Below are 18,412 nucleotides of genomic sequence, written 5' to 3'. Positions count from 1 at the left end.
ACTGGTCAGGGTTGAGAGAGATAGTTGTCTATGATCACGACAGTGGTGTATTCATACCTCCGTGACTCCAGTTCAAAAAGTTTAAGCTAAGATCTTATCAATTTTACTCTCTAGCAATTTTTGAATCGTTCGTAGCCCTGAGAAAACTTCCCTGAACCCTAGCGCCTCTTTTCTTATAGATTTACACCGATTTTCATTCAAGCTTTAGTCTAGTTTATTTACTCTTTCAATCGATTTTCATTCAAGCAATTGGGTTAGCCGTTTTTCCCGTTTTCACCCGTTTTCGTTAAGTTTAGTTATTAGGTCATTTTAATTCCCGTAGTTTCTCTTTAAAATTCGTTTTTACGTTTTAAACACACCACCAAAACCCTCACAAAACTCGCCTGGTTCTAGACTTCCTTACTTCATATTTCTTTCGAAGGCTTTTGTAGGAAAGATCCTCCTTCCCTGTGGATTCGATCCCTAAGTACTACAATCAATCAGCTGTGCACTTGCGGCTTTTGATTTCATTTAGGGTAAAACTTGACACCCTCACGACACACGAACACATCAGCGAGACTTAGCATTACCATGGTATTTTTTTCTTGTCCTAGTTGTGACGAGTGAATATGTCCCTTCATTTGCCGTAGAAGAAACCGAGCCAAAGAAGTTATGGGATCAATGTGTTGTTAAAATCAGCCCAAAGTGTGCATTGGATATCATTGTTCAAGATTTTGGAAATGGAGTTGTCTCCATTCCTTGCTGTCAGGAACTTGTTAAAGAAGGAAAGAGTGTCACGATACCCTTATCAAATATATTCGCTGATAGACCTACCTTAATCGCAAACGAAACCAAATATTTACAGAAAAGAGATGAATTGTGGGCTCAATGTGTTTCTGTCTCAAAATCCATTTAAAACCGCTTGATTCTGTTCCAACATAATAATATGTGAGCTTAAAGAAATAAAAATGTTTGTTCTTACGTTTATAATATGCTATATATCAATGTGAGGCTTTAATATTATTACATACTTTAATATAGTAGCATTGTTTCACACGGTATTAAGCCTTTGACGTGAGCGACAAACAATAAAAGAGTTGAGCGGGTCATTACACACGCATTATCATCACCGTCTACAATCTTGTATTTAAACTTTTAAAAGTCAATTGTGTGTGTGTGTGTGTCTGTTTTTCTTTAAAAAAAAAGCGGGGATAAATCTTCTTGATTTTCCTGAAGAATGCATCACCACTGTGATTTCTTTAACCAGCGCTTTATTCGTTTTTCGGGCTAAGAAGTATGGAATGGTTGTTGGCGAAAATGAAGAGGTTACCATCGGTGTTTAGCCAAACAAAAGGGTATAGATTGTTTTCCTATGGATCGTCTGTTTGTCTAAGAAGTTGAGAGTCGTTGAGTTTTTGTTGTTCATTTCTTCCGGGAGGATATACTCGTAGTTGAGAGCGTCTCGGCCTCCAACTACGATGAAAGTGCCATCAGGGAGAGTGGCTTGTGTTGAGTACCATCTCCTAGCAGCCAATGCTTTGGGATATTCTTTCCATACACAGTTTTCATAGTTGACAAGGTATTTTGCCGTGTTTGCTCCTCCTTCGAACCCTCTGGTACTAACCAAAGTCCCGTTTACGGTTAAACCTTCTAATGAACACCATGTGTCCGTTGTAAGCTGCCATATTTTTTCATTATATTATAAGTCCATCAAATCAACCATTACTAATATTGATGAACTCCGGATCATGTGATTTTTTGCACATGATCCAGATCAACTACCAAAAACATTAATGTGCATCAAGACACAAACTTTTTTTTTTTGGATAAAATAATTTGAAAGTTTTTAAAAAGTCCACATTTCAAATATTGAACATTACTCATATATACTTTGTAACCATAAGAATAAAAGATAGTTTTGTTACCGCGAGAGGCTTGACGTTTCCGGTTTTGGATATCAACTTTCTATTTTTACAAGTCATAAATGTTTATTTTTACAAGCCATAACTTTTTATTTTTACAAACCATACTTTATCTATACATATACTTGATGATTACATACTTAAATTTTCGATTTCTGTTTCGATTTGGATATGAATTATTGCAGGTTCATAAACGATCAAAAGGTAAAGAAAGCAATAAGTTCGGCAAGATAAATGTAACTTAACAAATGTTAATAAACAAAAAAACGTCATTTGAATTATCAAGATAGATGTTTCGTTTTAATTATTTGTATTTATAAATAGAGTTAGCATCTTCGATTCGAAGAACAACAAAAACTTGGAGTTATTTCCTATCTCTCACTTGAGACAAAACACTAAATCCTCATAGAGCATATACTTAATCAAAGATCAAAGATGACGAGACTTAGCATTACCATGGTATTTTTTCTTGTCCTAGTTGTGACGAGTGAATATGTTCCTTCATTTGCCGTAGAAGAAACCGAGCCAAAGAAGTTATGGGATCAATGTGTTGTTAAAATCAGCCCAAAAGTGTGCATTGGATATCATTGGTCAAGTTTTTGGGAATGGAGTTGTCTCCATTCCTTGCTGTCAGGAACTTGTTAAAGAAGGAAAGGAGTGTCACGATACCCTTATCATATATCGCTGATAGACCTACCTTAATCGCAAACGAAACCAAATATTGACAGAAAAGAGATGAATTGTGGGCACAATGTGTTTCTGTCTCAAAATCCATTTAAAACCGCTTGATTCTGTTCCAACATAATAATATGTGAGCTTAAAGAAAAAAAATTGTTTTTTCTTACATTTATAATATGCTATATATCAATGTGAGGCTTTAATATTATTACATACTTTAATATAGTAGCATTGTTTCAAACGGTATTAAGCCTTTGACGTGAGCGAAAAACAATAAAAGAGTTGAGCGGGTCATTACACGCGCATTATCATCATCGCCTACAATCTTGTATTTGAACTTCTAAAAGTCAATTGTGTGTGTGTGTGTCTGTTTTTCTTTAAAAAAAAAGCGAGGATAAATCTTCTTGATTTTCCTGAAGAATGCATCGCCACTGTGATTTCTTTAATCAGCGTTTTTTCGTTTTCGGGCTAAGAAGTATGGAATGGTTGTTGGCGAAAATGAAGAGGTTACCATCGGTGTTTAGCCAAACAAAAGGGTATAGATTGTTTTCCTATGGATCGTCTGTTTGTCTAAGAAGTTGAGAGTCGTAGAATTTTTTGTTGTTCATTTCTTCCGAGAGGATATACTCGTAGTTGAGAGCATCTCGGCCTCCAACTACGATGAAAGTGCCATCAGGGAGAGTGTCTTGTGTTGAGTACCATCTCCTAGCAGCAAATGCTTTGGGATATTCCTTCCATACACAGTTTTCACAGTTGACAAGGTATTTCGCCGTGTTTGCTCCTCCTTCGAACCCTCCGGTACTAACCAAAGTCCCTTTACGGTTAAACCTCCTGACGAACACCATGTGTCCGTTGTAAGCTGCCATATTTTTTAATTATATTATTAGTCCATCAAATCAACCATTAATTAATAATATTGAAGAAACCGAGCCAAAGAAGTTATGGGATCAATGTGTTTAAAAATCAGCCCAAAGTGTGCATTGAATATCATTGGTCAAGTTTTTGGAAATGGAGTTGTCTCCATTCCTTGCTGTCAGGAACTTGTTAAAGAAGGAAATGAGTGTCACGATACCCTTATCAAATATATCGTTGATAGACCTACCTTAATCGCAAACGAAACCAAATATTTACAGAAAAGAGATGAATTGTGGGCTCATTGTGTTTCTGTCTCAAAAGCCATTTAAAACCGCTTGATTATGTTCCAACATAATAATATGTGAGCTTAAAGAAAAAAAATTGTTTGTTCTTACATTTATAATATGCTATATATCAATGTGAGGTTTTAATATTATTACATACTTTAATATAGTAATAAAGTATGTAATTTTACCTCCATTTATAATATGCTATATATATTTCCTCCATTCCCCTCTTCTCATCGACGATGGCAGAATGGTAATTTTACACAATCTCCCCTGTTTTTTTTTTTTTTTTGTATGTATGGGATTCAAGAAATTGATTGTTTGAGAGAAATGTGATTTAGAGCTTTTGGATGGAAAAGAGAAGCGGGAAGAAATGTTTCATGTTGTCTGCGAGGGAACTAGAGATCACTTGGGCTGATTCTCCTGATATCTGGTCATGGATTTCGATTCCGGACTCAAGGTTAATTACTTTCATCTCCATATTTTTGCTTTCTTGAATGAAAAGCTTTTTCGTGTTGATTTTGATTAGTCTGTGACAGGTTTGAGGTAGTTGCAGCGCTTGGAATGATATGTTGGTTAGAAATCCGAGGCAAAGTAAGCACATCACTTCTCTCCAATGGCATCATTTATGGAGCTTAGCTTCTTTTTAAGGATAAAGAAACGGGAGCATTTGGATTTCAGAATCAGCCTGTGTAGACGAGCTTTGGATCCACAAGAAACTTGCTTCCTAATAATAGACAAGAGTGTCTTGTGCATACATACGGGAGTCCTCGTCCTCCTAGGGAAGATGGGTGGTTGGAGATTAAGCTTGGTGAGTATTATGTCGGTTTTGATGAGGAGGAGGAGCTCGAAATGTCAATGTTTGAGACAAGTTACTGTGATTGGAAAGGCGGAATCATTGTTCAAGGGATCGAGATTAGGCCAAAAGCAGAAATGTTGTAATTCAGTAACTCCACTCGCAAGTGAATTCTAGTTTGTTGTGTGATTAAAAAAAAAATAATTGAAACGTCTATGCTATGCAATGCAAGGACATCAGGACATGAACATTTTTTCTCACGTCGTGGTGTGTGTGTAATCATGATCTTGGTTTGTAATTCTAGTTTGTTTTTTCCTGGAACCGTTGCTTCTGTTTCCATTGTAAGGAATGATTGCACTCCAAAATCACACGATCAAACTAAATCAGAATAAAAAACAGAGTGAAACAATACTCTTAAGGGTTTGAGAGATAATCTCGCGTACTCCTCCCGCATTATAGAAATTCTCAAATCTCCTTCTCGTAATATTTAATTTGTTTTCGATTTATTTCAAAGAAAGAAAAAGGGAGAAAAGCGGTCAAATACTGGCAGGTCATTACTAAAGTTTCATATTTACTAACCCAACCACGAAGAACTCCACCCAGTCTGTCATATCGGGTTGAATCCGAAGAAATCGGGTTTAGGGTCAAAAATCGGAGACAAAATTGTGGTAAGTCTGAAAAAAAAATATTCAAATTTCGAAATCGTACTCTCGTCGTCGTCTTCGCCTAGTATTCTCTGGGACAACTACAAGTGATTTGCTGCTGCCTGACTTAAATCAACACCTCACTATATCAGGTTCGTTCGTCTTCGTCCTCTGATTTCTAATTTCTATCTAGATTACTTTGTAGATTTCAACTCGGTTTTGTGTAGAATCCAAAATTCGATCTATATGTTCTCTATTCGGTTGGCAATTACAAAATAGGAGTCATGGATTTAGGCAACGAAAGAATGTTTAGATATGCTAGACCAGAACTGTACTCAGAATCCGAATCGTCGCAGGAGAAAATGGTAGAAGGACTTGCCGAATCTGAGATGGATAATAATCAGATAGTGTTGTGGAGGGGAACTGAGGCTGAGGCTGAGGAGGAGGAGAATCAGCCATTGCCACCCGTGAGAATGTTCTTCGAGCCCAGTCAGTATCATAATGCAATAAAGCTGGGAACAAGATGTTATATCCACAAAGATGTTGCTAAATTGGAGTCCCTAGACCTTGAACCACATGAGCTGTTATGGTTTACAGAACACCCACAGTTCAAGCACTTTTGGCATATGCATAGGGCCATGCATGAGGACACAACACACAAGATGATGGGAATGTGGTTGCTTCTTCTTTGGACAGCAAACACAAATAAGAAGAGGGAAGCTTGGTTTGTAGTGAATGGCGTACCAATTCGCTATTCCCTTAGAGAGCATGCCATTTTGTGTGGATTAAACTGTCTCCCGTACCTAGAGGACTATGAGAGCATAGGAAGTTCTTCGTTTAAGAATAGATATTTCCAGGAAACCGTCCCCTCCCTTGCTGCTGTTGAGAAAAAGCTAGAGTCGATGCGAGGACTAGTTAATCCTGATCGGTTGAAGATGTGTGTCGTTTACTTCTTATCCTCTATAATTAGTGGGAAAACGAAAACCGGTAAGGGAGCACCATCTGTTGACCCCTTATTCCTGAGGATTGTGGATGATCTCGAGGCTTGTAAAAGGTTTCCTTGGGGTAGATATTCATTCGATGTAAATATGAAGGAGATTGAGCACACAATGAGGCATTTCAATGGGGTCGTCGGAACAGATGCGTGGACATTTCCAAGGTTTGTTACTCCCTTGGAGGTATGTCACATTATAAAGAATTTGTAAATATGTAATACTATGAGCGTAACTGTAATTTGTTGGGTTTATGTGTAGTTGCTAGCCTTTAAGGCCATCCTATGTCTGAAGAACAAATACAGAGAAGATGTTAGAGGAGCAGGGAGGGATTGTCCCCGGATGTGCAGGCAGAAGTTCCAACCATTCACACTAAAAGGTTTCTCTTTGTCGGAACTCAATGAAACACTGGGTAACACTAGGGTCATCGGGAGTATATTGCAACCATCCGAGGATGAGGTAATTATGCTTGCTTGAGTCATGGAGAGGAATGAAGAGGAAGATATCGGTGATATCGTTCATGAAAATTGGACGAGGCGTTTAGTTGAGAACAAGAAGCCGATATTCTGGAAAGAGATATGCAAGATCGATGTTGATGCCCGAGATAATAAGGAGTGGGTAAACCATCCTGTAGCGGCTAAGAATAATGTGGGGACGGAGAAGGTGGCGCCTCTTGGAATTGTGGAACAGCTTCAGAGCTTGCAGAAGAGTATGGACGCTCAGTTTCTCCGAATCAGTGCCTGAATGAATAGCTTTGATACAAGACTTTGCTCTGTAGAACAATATGTAAAAGAGACAAGAAGAGAAGGAGAAGGACCAGGAGATGAGGGAGGAGAAGTTTTTCGAAATGATGTAGAACATGAACATGATCAAGCTGGAGAGAAACTTGAAAGTCTGGTGAAAACTGAGAAAGCGATGAAGCAGAAACAATCAAAGAAGAAACAGCCGAAGCAGAAGCCTAAGAAGAAGCAGAAGGAGCCGGAGCAGAAGGAGCCGGAGCAAAAGGAAGCGGAGCAGAAGGAAGCGGAGCAGAAGGAAGCGGAGCAGAAGGAGGCGGAGCAGAAGGAGGCGGCGTAGAAGGAGGCGGAGAAGAAGGAGGCAGATCAGAAGAGGCGGAGCAGAAAGAGCCGGAGCAGAAAGAGCCGGAGATGAATGAGGCGGAGCTGAAAGAGGCGGAGCAGCTTGTAGCCCGATCTCCGTACCTGCTTAGAAGTAAAGAGGTATTGAAGTTTGAAGAGTAATATCCATTGTTTTGGTAATACTTAATATTTCGTGGTAACACTATGTTGTATTACTTGGTATGTGTAGGTAGAACCAGACGGTGCTGACGGTGTGAACGCAGAAGTGGGTGCAGGTAAACGGAAACAAGAGCAATCGAAGCTAGGGCCAAACACAAAGCAGAGACGTTAAGTCTCCTATGACATTTGATATATGTACTTCTATTTCTATTATTGATTTTGGATTATTGAAAACCAAATATTGGGAAAACTTGGGATTATTGGTGAAACCACATATAGATTGTATAACCTAGTATTATTAGGTGTAACCATCTTAGTATTATTTGGTGTAACCACTTATATATGTGGAATACTAGGCCTAAACAGTTCGAGTTAAAATTAGTAGAATAATGTTTGTACACAACATAAGGACAACATAAGGGAGTAACTAAACATAACGAAATGTGCACATACGGAATCCAGAACATAAGAAAGTACAAAAAACAAAAAACATAAGACAGAAAACATCAGACACATTCACCAGTCTCCCATATCAGAAAAAATCCTAACTACCCGGTACACATATAGGAAGAACCTTCCGCATTCGCGAGTTAAAAAGCAGTAGTTGTTGATGTTCCCTGGTTTATACTCATCATTCCACCAACGCTCCTATCGGTTAACTGTACCGCACAGACAATGGATAAGAGTATTGAGGCGCGGTAAAAAGCGACGGTGGCCTTCATTGGATATCTCTGGCAAACCCATTGGCCAACCAAGAGATACTTCTGCAACGAGGTCACGGGTGCACTTCCTTATTGTTTCCCGGCTTAGTTTGTTGAAGTACTCATCACCCTCCGGATGTTCCATAACAAGTTTCATGAACATACCATATACATATACTGCACGCGTGTACCCTCTATCCGCTGCTTCCTTGATCAGTAGAATCCCTCCAAAATCTTTTCGATGAAAAAAGAGTTGCATACCTCGCATGAAAATCATGCCTGGATTTCGTGCATCATAGAACTCTCTGAAGACATCATTGATGAGATGGACATCTTGATCCTCTGGATGACCCATATTAAAGGGATCAACTTCAGCATAGAAGCCAGGGCCTCTGGTGCAGTCGTTGAACCTATGACAAATCGAGTGAATCCGTATAAGGTCACCAATTGTGTTAGCCAACTTCGCTAGAACCTTTTCCAGTAGTTCATCTGGTAGGGCTAGTAAGTAGGAGTACTCTGCCATGGATTTATATATGAAAGTGGTGGAGGCCGAGTTTTGTGGAGAAAAGTTCTGAAACCCTAAGAGAAAATAATGGATTTTGTAATATAAAAGGAATATTATTACTTAATAATGAGTTATGTCTACAACTAAAATTTAAAAAACCAAACAACATCAACTGATCATTTCCAGTCATATAGATTTGAACTTATTTTATATTTGTCATAACCAAAACAAATGACTAATTACTTACCCATTCGGATGTGTCCATGTTTTAGATTTCTCTCTCTACGAATCCGCAATGCATGCACTTTAATCCTATTTCCAGAACCAGAATCAATTCGTGTTCCGGTTTTGTACAACGTTTGTGGGAAGGTTTATGGACTGAGATGTCTTTGTTCTTCTCCTCAACAAAAAATTAGATATAAATTTTCACTCATGATCAGGACATATTTATAAACCATTAAACAAAGAGAATATATTACCTTTGGCAGATTTTGCTTGAATTGTTCCCACAGCTCTGCTTGCTCGATCTCAGAATCAGTTGGCGAAGGTGGCGACTTAGGTTCCACCACACCAAATCTCATGTTCAAAGGTGGTGGGCTGATGATCAGCAGACCATTATCATCATATTTTTTCCATCTAATTTCTCCATTTTGTTTATGTATTGTTAGAAAAGATGAGACGACTTGAAGAATTCTAGAAGTACAATATCTCAAGTGTCTTTTTATAGAGTGGGCAATAGTATTCAGTTTTTACGAATTTCAAGTTCTGTGGGGAAGACTACTAATATTTTTAATGTATAGACAATGTTCCCTGGATGATATTTGTCTACTCAGCATTTACTCACGTGAGAGGATTTATTTATTGTATAGACGCGTTGCATGGACGGAAAACGAGGAAAGAGGGAACGACGCATTTATTGATCTACTTGTACCAGTCTTACGGCTGTTAATGCTTTCATTAACTGCCGTAAGACTGGTACAACTACCAACACTTTATTTGATTTTTACCAATAAATTAAGTAAATAAATATTTTTGGGTTTATTAGGGGAGAGAAAGATGTGACTTTTAATTGCTCTGCACGATAAGGCTGAACGGTTTTGAAGGGTATTTATTATATGAGACGCACGGTACGGTTTTGCCTTTCTCTTTCCATAAATATAACTCGCTCTCTTTCTTACTCATATGAGACCACGTTGCCTCAACCATTTCCTCCTTCAGGTTGTTTACCGATTCCTGTAGCTTGGAAATCTCCGTCGAGTGAATCCGGTTCATGGTTTAGTCCAACCACTCCGGCCCTGCATCTCGGTCAAATCATGCCGAACATCTGCAATCTCTTCTAGCATCACCTCATCACACCACTTGAAGAGATGACATCCGGGATTCTACAAGACATAAACCGTATAAATATTTTTGGTACGAAATTAAAAGCAATCAACAGCTGAACTTATGTATTCCTTATTGCAAGCGAAGAATCTTCTTCCCGGATCCAAAACGGTGTGGAAAGTTTTGATGATTGATTTACGATGACAATAACAGAATCGCGGGATTCGAGAATCTTTGTACAATTCGAGTGGAGTGCTCCCGCTTGAAATCTCCGAGTCGGACGACGAGCTGAGACTTGGCATTCTTGCAACAAAATGTTGTTTTGCAAACAAGTGAGTGTTTTGTGTTTTGGTTGTGATTTGTACGTAAACCCAGATATTTTAATGAATTTTGATGTTTGGGGGGAAACTCAAATTTGGAAATGTCTGTTTTGGGAGGGAAACTCAAAATTGAAAATATTTGAGGTTTTGGGGGGAGGGGACAAATTTGAGTTTCATGGATAAACCCGAGAAATAATAAATAATTGTAGTAGGGTCTATTTTTCCAACCAATAAGACACGTGTTCAAGTGAAAACACATGTTGTTTATTGTAACTGGGAATTTTAAACGTAGTTGTGCCTTGTTTTCCAGTTATACACATCGTCCACATAGTGTTACCTTTTGTGGATATACCGTATTCGCAGTAATACTGAAATGTCAAGAATATATTCCGGTAATACGTTTCATAATTGGTTATAAAAGCAAATTATCAACTTGTTCATAAAACAAAATTCAAGGAAAAGTATGATACGTATTTTTCCCATCATTGATGGACTAAGCTTGACAATGTCACTATAGAAGGAGATTGACTTGGTGTGGTGAGATTCATATTATTTCTTCGTTATTTTTAATAGTTTAAAACACTGTTTACTAGTCCCTGATAAGTGTTAGCATGAAAACGACCATTTTTATAAAAACTGATTATTATCATGGTCGTATTTTGCCATCTCCAAATTATGAAATCGGTTTAAATTGGTCTATTGGTGGTTAAGGGTTGGTTAACTTTCTTTAAAACGATGTCACCTGGAAACGGGTCTTATTTCCTATTATTATAATAATATTCTACCTGACACATAGACACATGTTCAGCTAAAGAACACCTGTCGTAACTCACATGTGGCTGACATAATTTATTTTATTATGGACACATGTCGTTTATTGTAACTGGGAATTCAAAACGTAGTTGTGCCTTGCTTTCCAGTTATACACATCGTCCACATAGTGTTACTTCGTTTCATAATTGGTTATAAAAGCAAATTATCAACTTGTTCATCAAACAAAATTTGAGGAAAAGTATGATACATATTCTTTCCATCATTGATGGACTAAGCTTGACAATGTCACTATAGAAGGAGATTGCCTTAAGTGTCGGGTGTGGTGAAATTCGTATTTATTTCTTCATTATTTTTAGTAGTTTAAAACACTGTTTACTACTCCCTGATAAATGTTAGCATGAAAACGACCATTTTTAAAAATACTGATTATTATCGTGGTCGTATTTTGCCATCTCTAAATTATGAAATCGGTTTAAATTGGTCTATTGGTGGTTAAGGGTTGGTTAAGTTCTTCAAAACGATGTCACCTGGAAACGGGTCTCTTTTAATCTTATTTTCTATTATTATAATAATATTCTACCTGACACATGATCACCTTTCTCTTCTTCCGACGAACATTCCATCGTGTTTTTAACTTTTACACGACATTCTATGACCTAAAAGTACTACTTTCACTTTTCTTTTTCACAACTTTTTCGCTCTTGCTTCTCCTCCCCTGTTCACAATTATTTGTGGTCGACAGAACAACAAATGAGTATAACTAGAGCGTAGTTATACCAGGTTTTCCAGACCAAAACTAGGGCGTTTATATTAACTGGGTTTGTTGAACGTTGTTGTACTAATAATTCTAGTTATACTCATCATCCACGTAGTTTTTTCTTCTTTATCTCCCTTTTACTTTGTTTTTACTATTCTCCTTTTCCGACGAACATTCTCTAACTTTTTGAGAATAACTCATATTATATCCTCTTGATACGAGGTACTTTTACTCTTTACATACACGAGAAAGAGAACTTTGAACTTTGAACGAGAAAGAGAACTTTGAACTTTGAAGAAAAGACTAAGGAGAGAAAATAATATGTTGTTATACAAAGTTATACGAGTAATACTTAAATAAAACAAAAACAAATTTTCACTCTGATGGATCAAGTTGGCCACTCTTTCACGAAGCGATTTCTAATATCCCACTGGAATTTTATCGCCTCCATTGTCCAGTGGAAAGAATCGCACCAATCGGGGGGCACGTCTGCATATCCCATCATAATTATTAATGGGTGAATGTCTCCACTTCCACAATGCAAGTTATTAATTTTTTCCACCACCAATGTAATCCTCTCTCCAAACTGTGCTGGAGTGATCCTCTAGGGCTTGCTCTTTCAATTCGTAATCGCATTTCTTCTGATTCCACCCGTGTAAAATCTGGGACAGATGTTAAGCTCACGTCGCATCCGGAAATGATGAGGACAAGCATTTGGTGGCAATATTTTGCCAACGAGAATCCCACTTCCGATGACGCCTTAAGCATTGCCATCCCTGCCTCTATATCATGGTCATAAAAAAAAATTTAAAGACCTCTTTCAAATAGAGCCGTAGGATTACCTTCTGCCAAACATCTGTCCTTGAACATTCTCATCCATGCCATATCAAAGAACCAAGGTGTGGGCACGCTTAGCAAATCCACGGTCCGAAGGAAGATAGGATCCTTGGAGATCTGGTATAAATCCCTACTTGCCACTAAAGCCCTACAGTAATCGCGAGTGCTAGAACTGACTACCTTCTTTAGTATTTCGTTTTTCATCTCTATGGGCAAATCAGAAAATCCACTTTGCCTAGCCATTGTATATGAATGAGATTGTGTTTCAGAAACTCTTTGGGTCTACGTTAAATAAAAATCCGCTTTATCACATTTGGGGGAAACGAGACGTTGTTTGAAGATATTGACCGCATTAACTCAAACGAGATGTCGTTTGAAGATATTGACCGCATCAAATATTTCCGAGTAATACAACCACAACATAAACCTAAATCCAAATATGGTTGTACTAAGTATTTCCGAGTAATACAATCACAACATAAAACCTAAATCCAAAGATGGTTGTACTAAATATTTCCGAGTAATACAATCCCAACATATCTCTCCATTTTCCAAACTAAACCACGTTATCACCCGAGACACCTCCTCCAGCATTTTCACTTCCAGCGTTTTCACCTCCAGCATTTTCACTTCCACCATTTTCACCTCCAGCATTTTCACTTCCAACGTTTTCACCTCCAGTAAAATAGCTATAAATTTTGTGAGATTCCGGCCGACGCTTATTACTTGTCTTCGTCCTCTTCGACTTCGGTCGACGCTCTCCAACGGATGGATGCCTTTTCTGCTGTTTTATCCCCCTTTTTGGCTCGTAAACCCACTGTGACAATTGCTTAACATCATCGGGGACAACCCACTGTGACTTATGTGGAACATGATAGATGGTTCTGTTATAAGCAAAATCCCACTGCTCGGTTAAATAATACATTGAACACATGTCCTCCACGTTTATATCCACTTCTCTGTCTGGCCGCTTCATGTAAGCTTCTAATGCGGCTAATGCATGGACACATGGATACTTGTCAACATCAAAAAGCTTGCACGAGCAAGTTTTATTTTTTAAGCTCACCGTGTAATTAATCCCATCTAATCCAAGCACGCTGTATTCAATCTGAATCATGTTTAACTCGGTGACACCTAGCTTCTTAGATTCAGCACATCTACTGTGAAAAATATTTTCCACAAAGGCAACCAGTTTGCGTCGTGGTGGCGTTGAAGCAGCCTCGTTCCTATGCTTGTTAAACCATTCACACAACTAGTCAACAATCGCATCTATCATAGATAATAATGGCAGCTTCCTTGCATCTTTAAACACATTATTCAAAGACTCCACAACGTTACTAGTATCTAGATTGTACCTCTCTGCTGGAAAATAGCACTTGGCCCATTTCGATACTTCTACACGCTTTTCTAGATAATCGGTCACAGCAAGATACTTTAATGCCATCCTCGAATAATGATCAAGGAACTCGGCCTCTGTATATTGCCTTGCGCACTCCATGAATGTATCTGCAACTATTTCTCTATCCCTTGAAACTTGCATTTTCACATTCTGTGAAAGATGTCAGGTGCAATACCCATGTTTAGCTTCCGTGTACACCTCAGCTACTGCGTTAATGAGGCCTAAATTTCTATCCGAAACAATAACCAACTCAGGACTATCGGATATAACCGTTTTTAACTGCCTGAAAAACCACTCCCAACTGTCATTTTTTTCTGAATCAATAACTCCAAAAGCAATCAGATAATAGTGACGATTACCATCCTGACAAGCAGCTAAGACTAGCTGACAATCCATTCCGGCTTTCAAAAAAGTTTCATCAACAACTACCACTTTTCTCATAGCTACAAACCCCTCAACGCAAGCTCCCAAAGCGACAAATAAGTACTTAAATCTTCCTTGTTCGTCCAGTAACACCTTGTGTTTTGTACCTAGATTCACCTTCTGTAGCATGTACAAATACGAGTACAGATCTCTATAGCTATCTGCAGGATAACCACAAACTAGAGATTTAGCTTGCTGTACTCCTCTCCATGCGGTGGAGTATGACACACTCACATAAGCGTTTTGTTTAACCAAAAGCATGACAGCGTGAGGAGTTGGTGTATCTAATCGACCTGGATACAACTCCTTAACAACAGATGCAACTAATCCTGGTGTTTCTTTCCTTTGTTGTTGTTTGTACTCGCACTGGCCCGAGAAAAAGTATGCATCTTCTGGTATACTGTTATAGAAAAACAGGGTGTATTCGCATCCTTCCAAGCTCGTAAATACCAATTACAACCTGTTTCACCGCATTTCACGACATATCGTCTCTTATCTGAATTTTTTATAGTCAGACCAAAACAATATTGATGTGAAACTCTATACACTAAATCTATCAAATCTTGTTTACATGCAAATTGTTACCCCACTCTCAGATTCATACCATCTTTCCATTCAAAATGTTGTGTTTCTAAACCTTCAGGAGGGGGACCATAATCAAAATCAAACCTTCTATATTCCTCCTCTTCGTTATCAAACTTGGCTTTAGCATCATCATCTACTACATCAGTATTTTCACGGGAAACATCATCACCATCTTTTCCATTGTCACGTGTAACATCATCACCATCTTCTCCATCACGTGTAACATCATCACCATCTTTTCCCTCATCACCGTCAGCTTCCTCTATCAATGGGACATTCTCGTGATGTTGTTGTCCTGCTGAACAGTTTCCTGTGTAAATAGCAAGTACACCATTATTTGATCCACCATTACCTAAACGCAACCCCCCATAATTTATACCAACTGAACTTACCCTCTCAACTCTGGAAAATCCCTCTCCAACTTCAACACCTTTGATAACCTCTACATTAATAATACTTATGCGTCCCTCTTTATCCAGTTAGGTCAGGAACACGGCTAGGTCGTCATCATTCGAAATATAAAACTGTTTCTGAGTTTGCACTTGTACCGGAATGTAACTCAATATCAACTTACTCAAAGATTCAACAATCCCAACCTTCGTGCATATCTTTTCCACTCAATCAGAATAAGTAATCTCCTCCAAACTTGAAGACTTAAACATTATACCATACATGGACGTTGGGGCTGAAATCCATTTATCCTCTGAAGTTGAATAATATCTCCCGTAATAAAAAATTAGGTTCGTTATCATTATCACCTGAAAAAATAACACATAGATCATACTCAATTGCATAAGAAATATTTCCAGTTGTTTCCAGAAATACACAGGTAATACCAATTGTTACTCTATCTCTCTCATTTAATTAGATCTAATTGTCAACTCGTGGAGAAACTCTAATCTAATACATACCCAGTCGATTAGCAACCAATTACAGCATCTAAAACTCCAATCCAATACATACCCAGTCGATTAGCAACCAATTACAATTTCCATAGTATACCATTGCCTATTCAATAATCGAATTTAATCCCAATCGTGGTTCTAGGGCAACGACTTTCCAATAACGAAATGAAGAAGAATATCCAACGAAATGTCAATTACCTCGATTAAGCTTCAATGAGGGATGAGTGCAGCAAAATGTCAAGAAGGATTCAAGTTCTGAGAATTCGTTCTCTAGCGATCGCTGGGGTGAAGCAAGCGAGCTGGTCAAAAATGGTTTCTCTTTCAACCCGGTCTCTGACAAGAAGACAAAGCCTGTTCTGATTGGCTAAATTTTTGGCGCCTAAAAAATGCCGACACGCTCCTGATTGGTTAAAATTTGAGAAGCTCGCTTCTGATTGGCTACTCATGCTTCTATCTCTTTGGACGAATTTTTTTTCGCAGCTTTTGATTGGTTTATCTATGCTTATTTATGATTGACCGATTTTTCAATTTTCTTTTATAATTTATTTCTGCCAAAATTACAAGGATAAATTGGAGATTTTCAAGCTCATTAAAAGGTGAAGGATCCACAAGGGAGACGCTAAAATAAAGGAGAGACGATGGAATAAATAATATCTTAGAAGAGTGTTTCAAGTTATCTCTCTAAGGCTTTTTATGAGTCTCGGCTTTACTTTAGCTCGCAATCTTCACTATAGAATTGAGAGGTTACAAGCTTCTAATGTTGTGTATACCTTGTTTCAGATTTTACAGCAGATATCATATGAGTAATCGCAACAAGATAGGAGAAAGAAAATGAAGATGAAGAACTCGACTATATATATACTCTGTTTTGTAACAGACCCCTTGACCGATTCTTTCTTGTTTTTTTTTATGGGCTTCATCTCTTTTGGTATTAGGCCCAACGCTTCTCTTTTCTTCTTTCAACTAGTGCCGCCTATTCCTTTGTAACCCAAACCTAAAGTTAATGGATGCGTTAGATCGGGGAAACCGGCCCAAATCATATGGTCAATCCATTACGATGCATATATACTTGAACCGATGAGCTGTGTACATTCATGCACCAATTAAGCTAATATAGTTAATTTCTACACAAGTAATAATATATTGGCTTAGCCAGACATTGATCCTAACATCGTTAGTCAAATCTTCTTAGTCAAAAATAAAAATCATCAAATTTTGTTGAGTCAGAAAACACGTCAATGAAAACAAACAAAATGACTTTTGTTTTTAACTTTACTAGTAATCGGTAAAAATATACATACGCAAACTAAACTAACTAAACGTGCCAAAATTTGAACTGGAATTTCTTAAGCAGTATAGGTGAGAGGTAAGACCAATTTCGTTTAGGATTTTCACCTATTTCTTGAAGATACAATAGTTTGTCTAAGTATGATTGCTCTTCACATCAAGAAGCTTGCAGTATGACATTGCAAGCAACCACAGATTAACATCCAAGACATTGTTAACATAGTAACTCCCAATGAAGAATTTGCTAAAGAATGTTTGTGATTTTGTATGTAAGGAGCTTAGTCGTGCTGAAGTTAGAAAGTAAATCTTCTTTAATTTTCAGTTCGTCACACAAATCTTGAATCATTTGTTATAAAATGAACTGTCATGTGATTCGGTCCCCTTCCCATCATGACGGTTTCATTTTCCACAAAATTCAGAAGCCAATAATTATTAAAAAAATGTATATAAACAAACTCGCAATACATGCCAAAAACTATTATTTTATCATAAACAAGATCCAAACACATACAATTATTTTGTTTTATTTTTTTTTTATTAATTTGGTCTCTATTAGTTAATCTCTCAATATCAGAATAATGGAGAGTTTGCGTGACATTCACTGAACATCGTACAGACCTTTTTTTACTAGATTTTACGTTTTAACTAGTCAATTTGCCCGCGTCAGGCGCTGATTAAAATTTTTATTTGATTTGAAAATATAGTAGTAGTTTGGTTTTTTTTTATTGAGTGTGCATTTTATTGTTTGTAGACGATTGTGATAGCATAGTAAAAAAGAGTAGAAAAATGCATGTTAATATCAAAATAATTTTGTTTAAATTGTTTCAAGATCTTTTGGTCATTGTTCTACGTATTTTAGACATGGTTTGTTTGTGTTATTCAGAGTTTATTTTTTTGAGTTTAAATATTTTGTTATGTGTTATGTTTGGCGTTTTAGGTATTGTTTTTTTTTGTCATAGAATAATAATAGGGAGTATTATGTGTCTTTTTAAACTTTTGGATGTTGTTTTTCTTTTTTTTATTGTATCTCTATTGTTGTGCATGGTTGTTTTTATAATTTTTGGTAGCCTATTTTTTTATCAAATAAAAGATAATATATAGTATAGCACTCATAGATAATAATGAAGTTAAGCACATTAAAATATTGAACTAAAACAGATTACTTTTTAGTTTGTGTATTGTGAATAATTGATTCTGATATGAAT

At 37.4% G+C, this 18,412-nt stretch overlaps 2 protein-coding genes across 2 annotated transcripts; both read left to right on the top strand.

Moving 5' to 3' along the window:
* The first annotated feature begins 3,529 nt into the window (after positions 1-3,529).
* On the top strand, positions 3,530-4,663 carry LOC18008295 (putative F-box protein PP2-B12). Its single transcript, XM_024154033.1, has 5 exons — positions 3,530-3,611; positions 3,889-3,974; positions 4,063-4,181; positions 4,261-4,313; positions 4,491-4,663. Exons 1-5 carry the CDS (start codon positions 3,530-3,532, stop codon positions 4,661-4,663), a joined length of 513 nt encoding a protein of 170 aa, XP_024009801.1.
* Positions 4,664-5,445: 782 nt separating this feature from the next.
* Positions 5,446-6,630, top strand: LOC112085101 (uncharacterized protein At3g43530-like). The gene is made up of 2 exons (XM_024154026.1): positions 5,446-6,339; positions 6,415-6,630. Exons 1-2 carry the CDS (start codon positions 5,446-5,448, stop codon positions 6,628-6,630), a joined length of 1,110 nt encoding a protein of 369 aa, XP_024009794.1.
* The last annotated feature ends 11,782 nt before the right edge of the window (positions 6,631-18,412 follow it).

The sequence above is a fragment of the Eutrema salsugineum genome, unplaced genomic scaffold (genome assembly GCF_000478725.1).
Source record: "Eutrema salsugineum unplaced genomic scaffold, Eutsalg1_0 scaffold_9, whole genome shotgun sequence".
In the NCBI taxonomy this organism is placed as follows: Eukaryota; Viridiplantae; Streptophyta; class Magnoliopsida; order Brassicales; family Brassicaceae; genus Eutrema; species Eutrema salsugineum.
The sequence above is the reverse complement of the archived record's forward strand: the minus strand, read 5'-3'. Positions and strand labels throughout refer to the sequence as shown.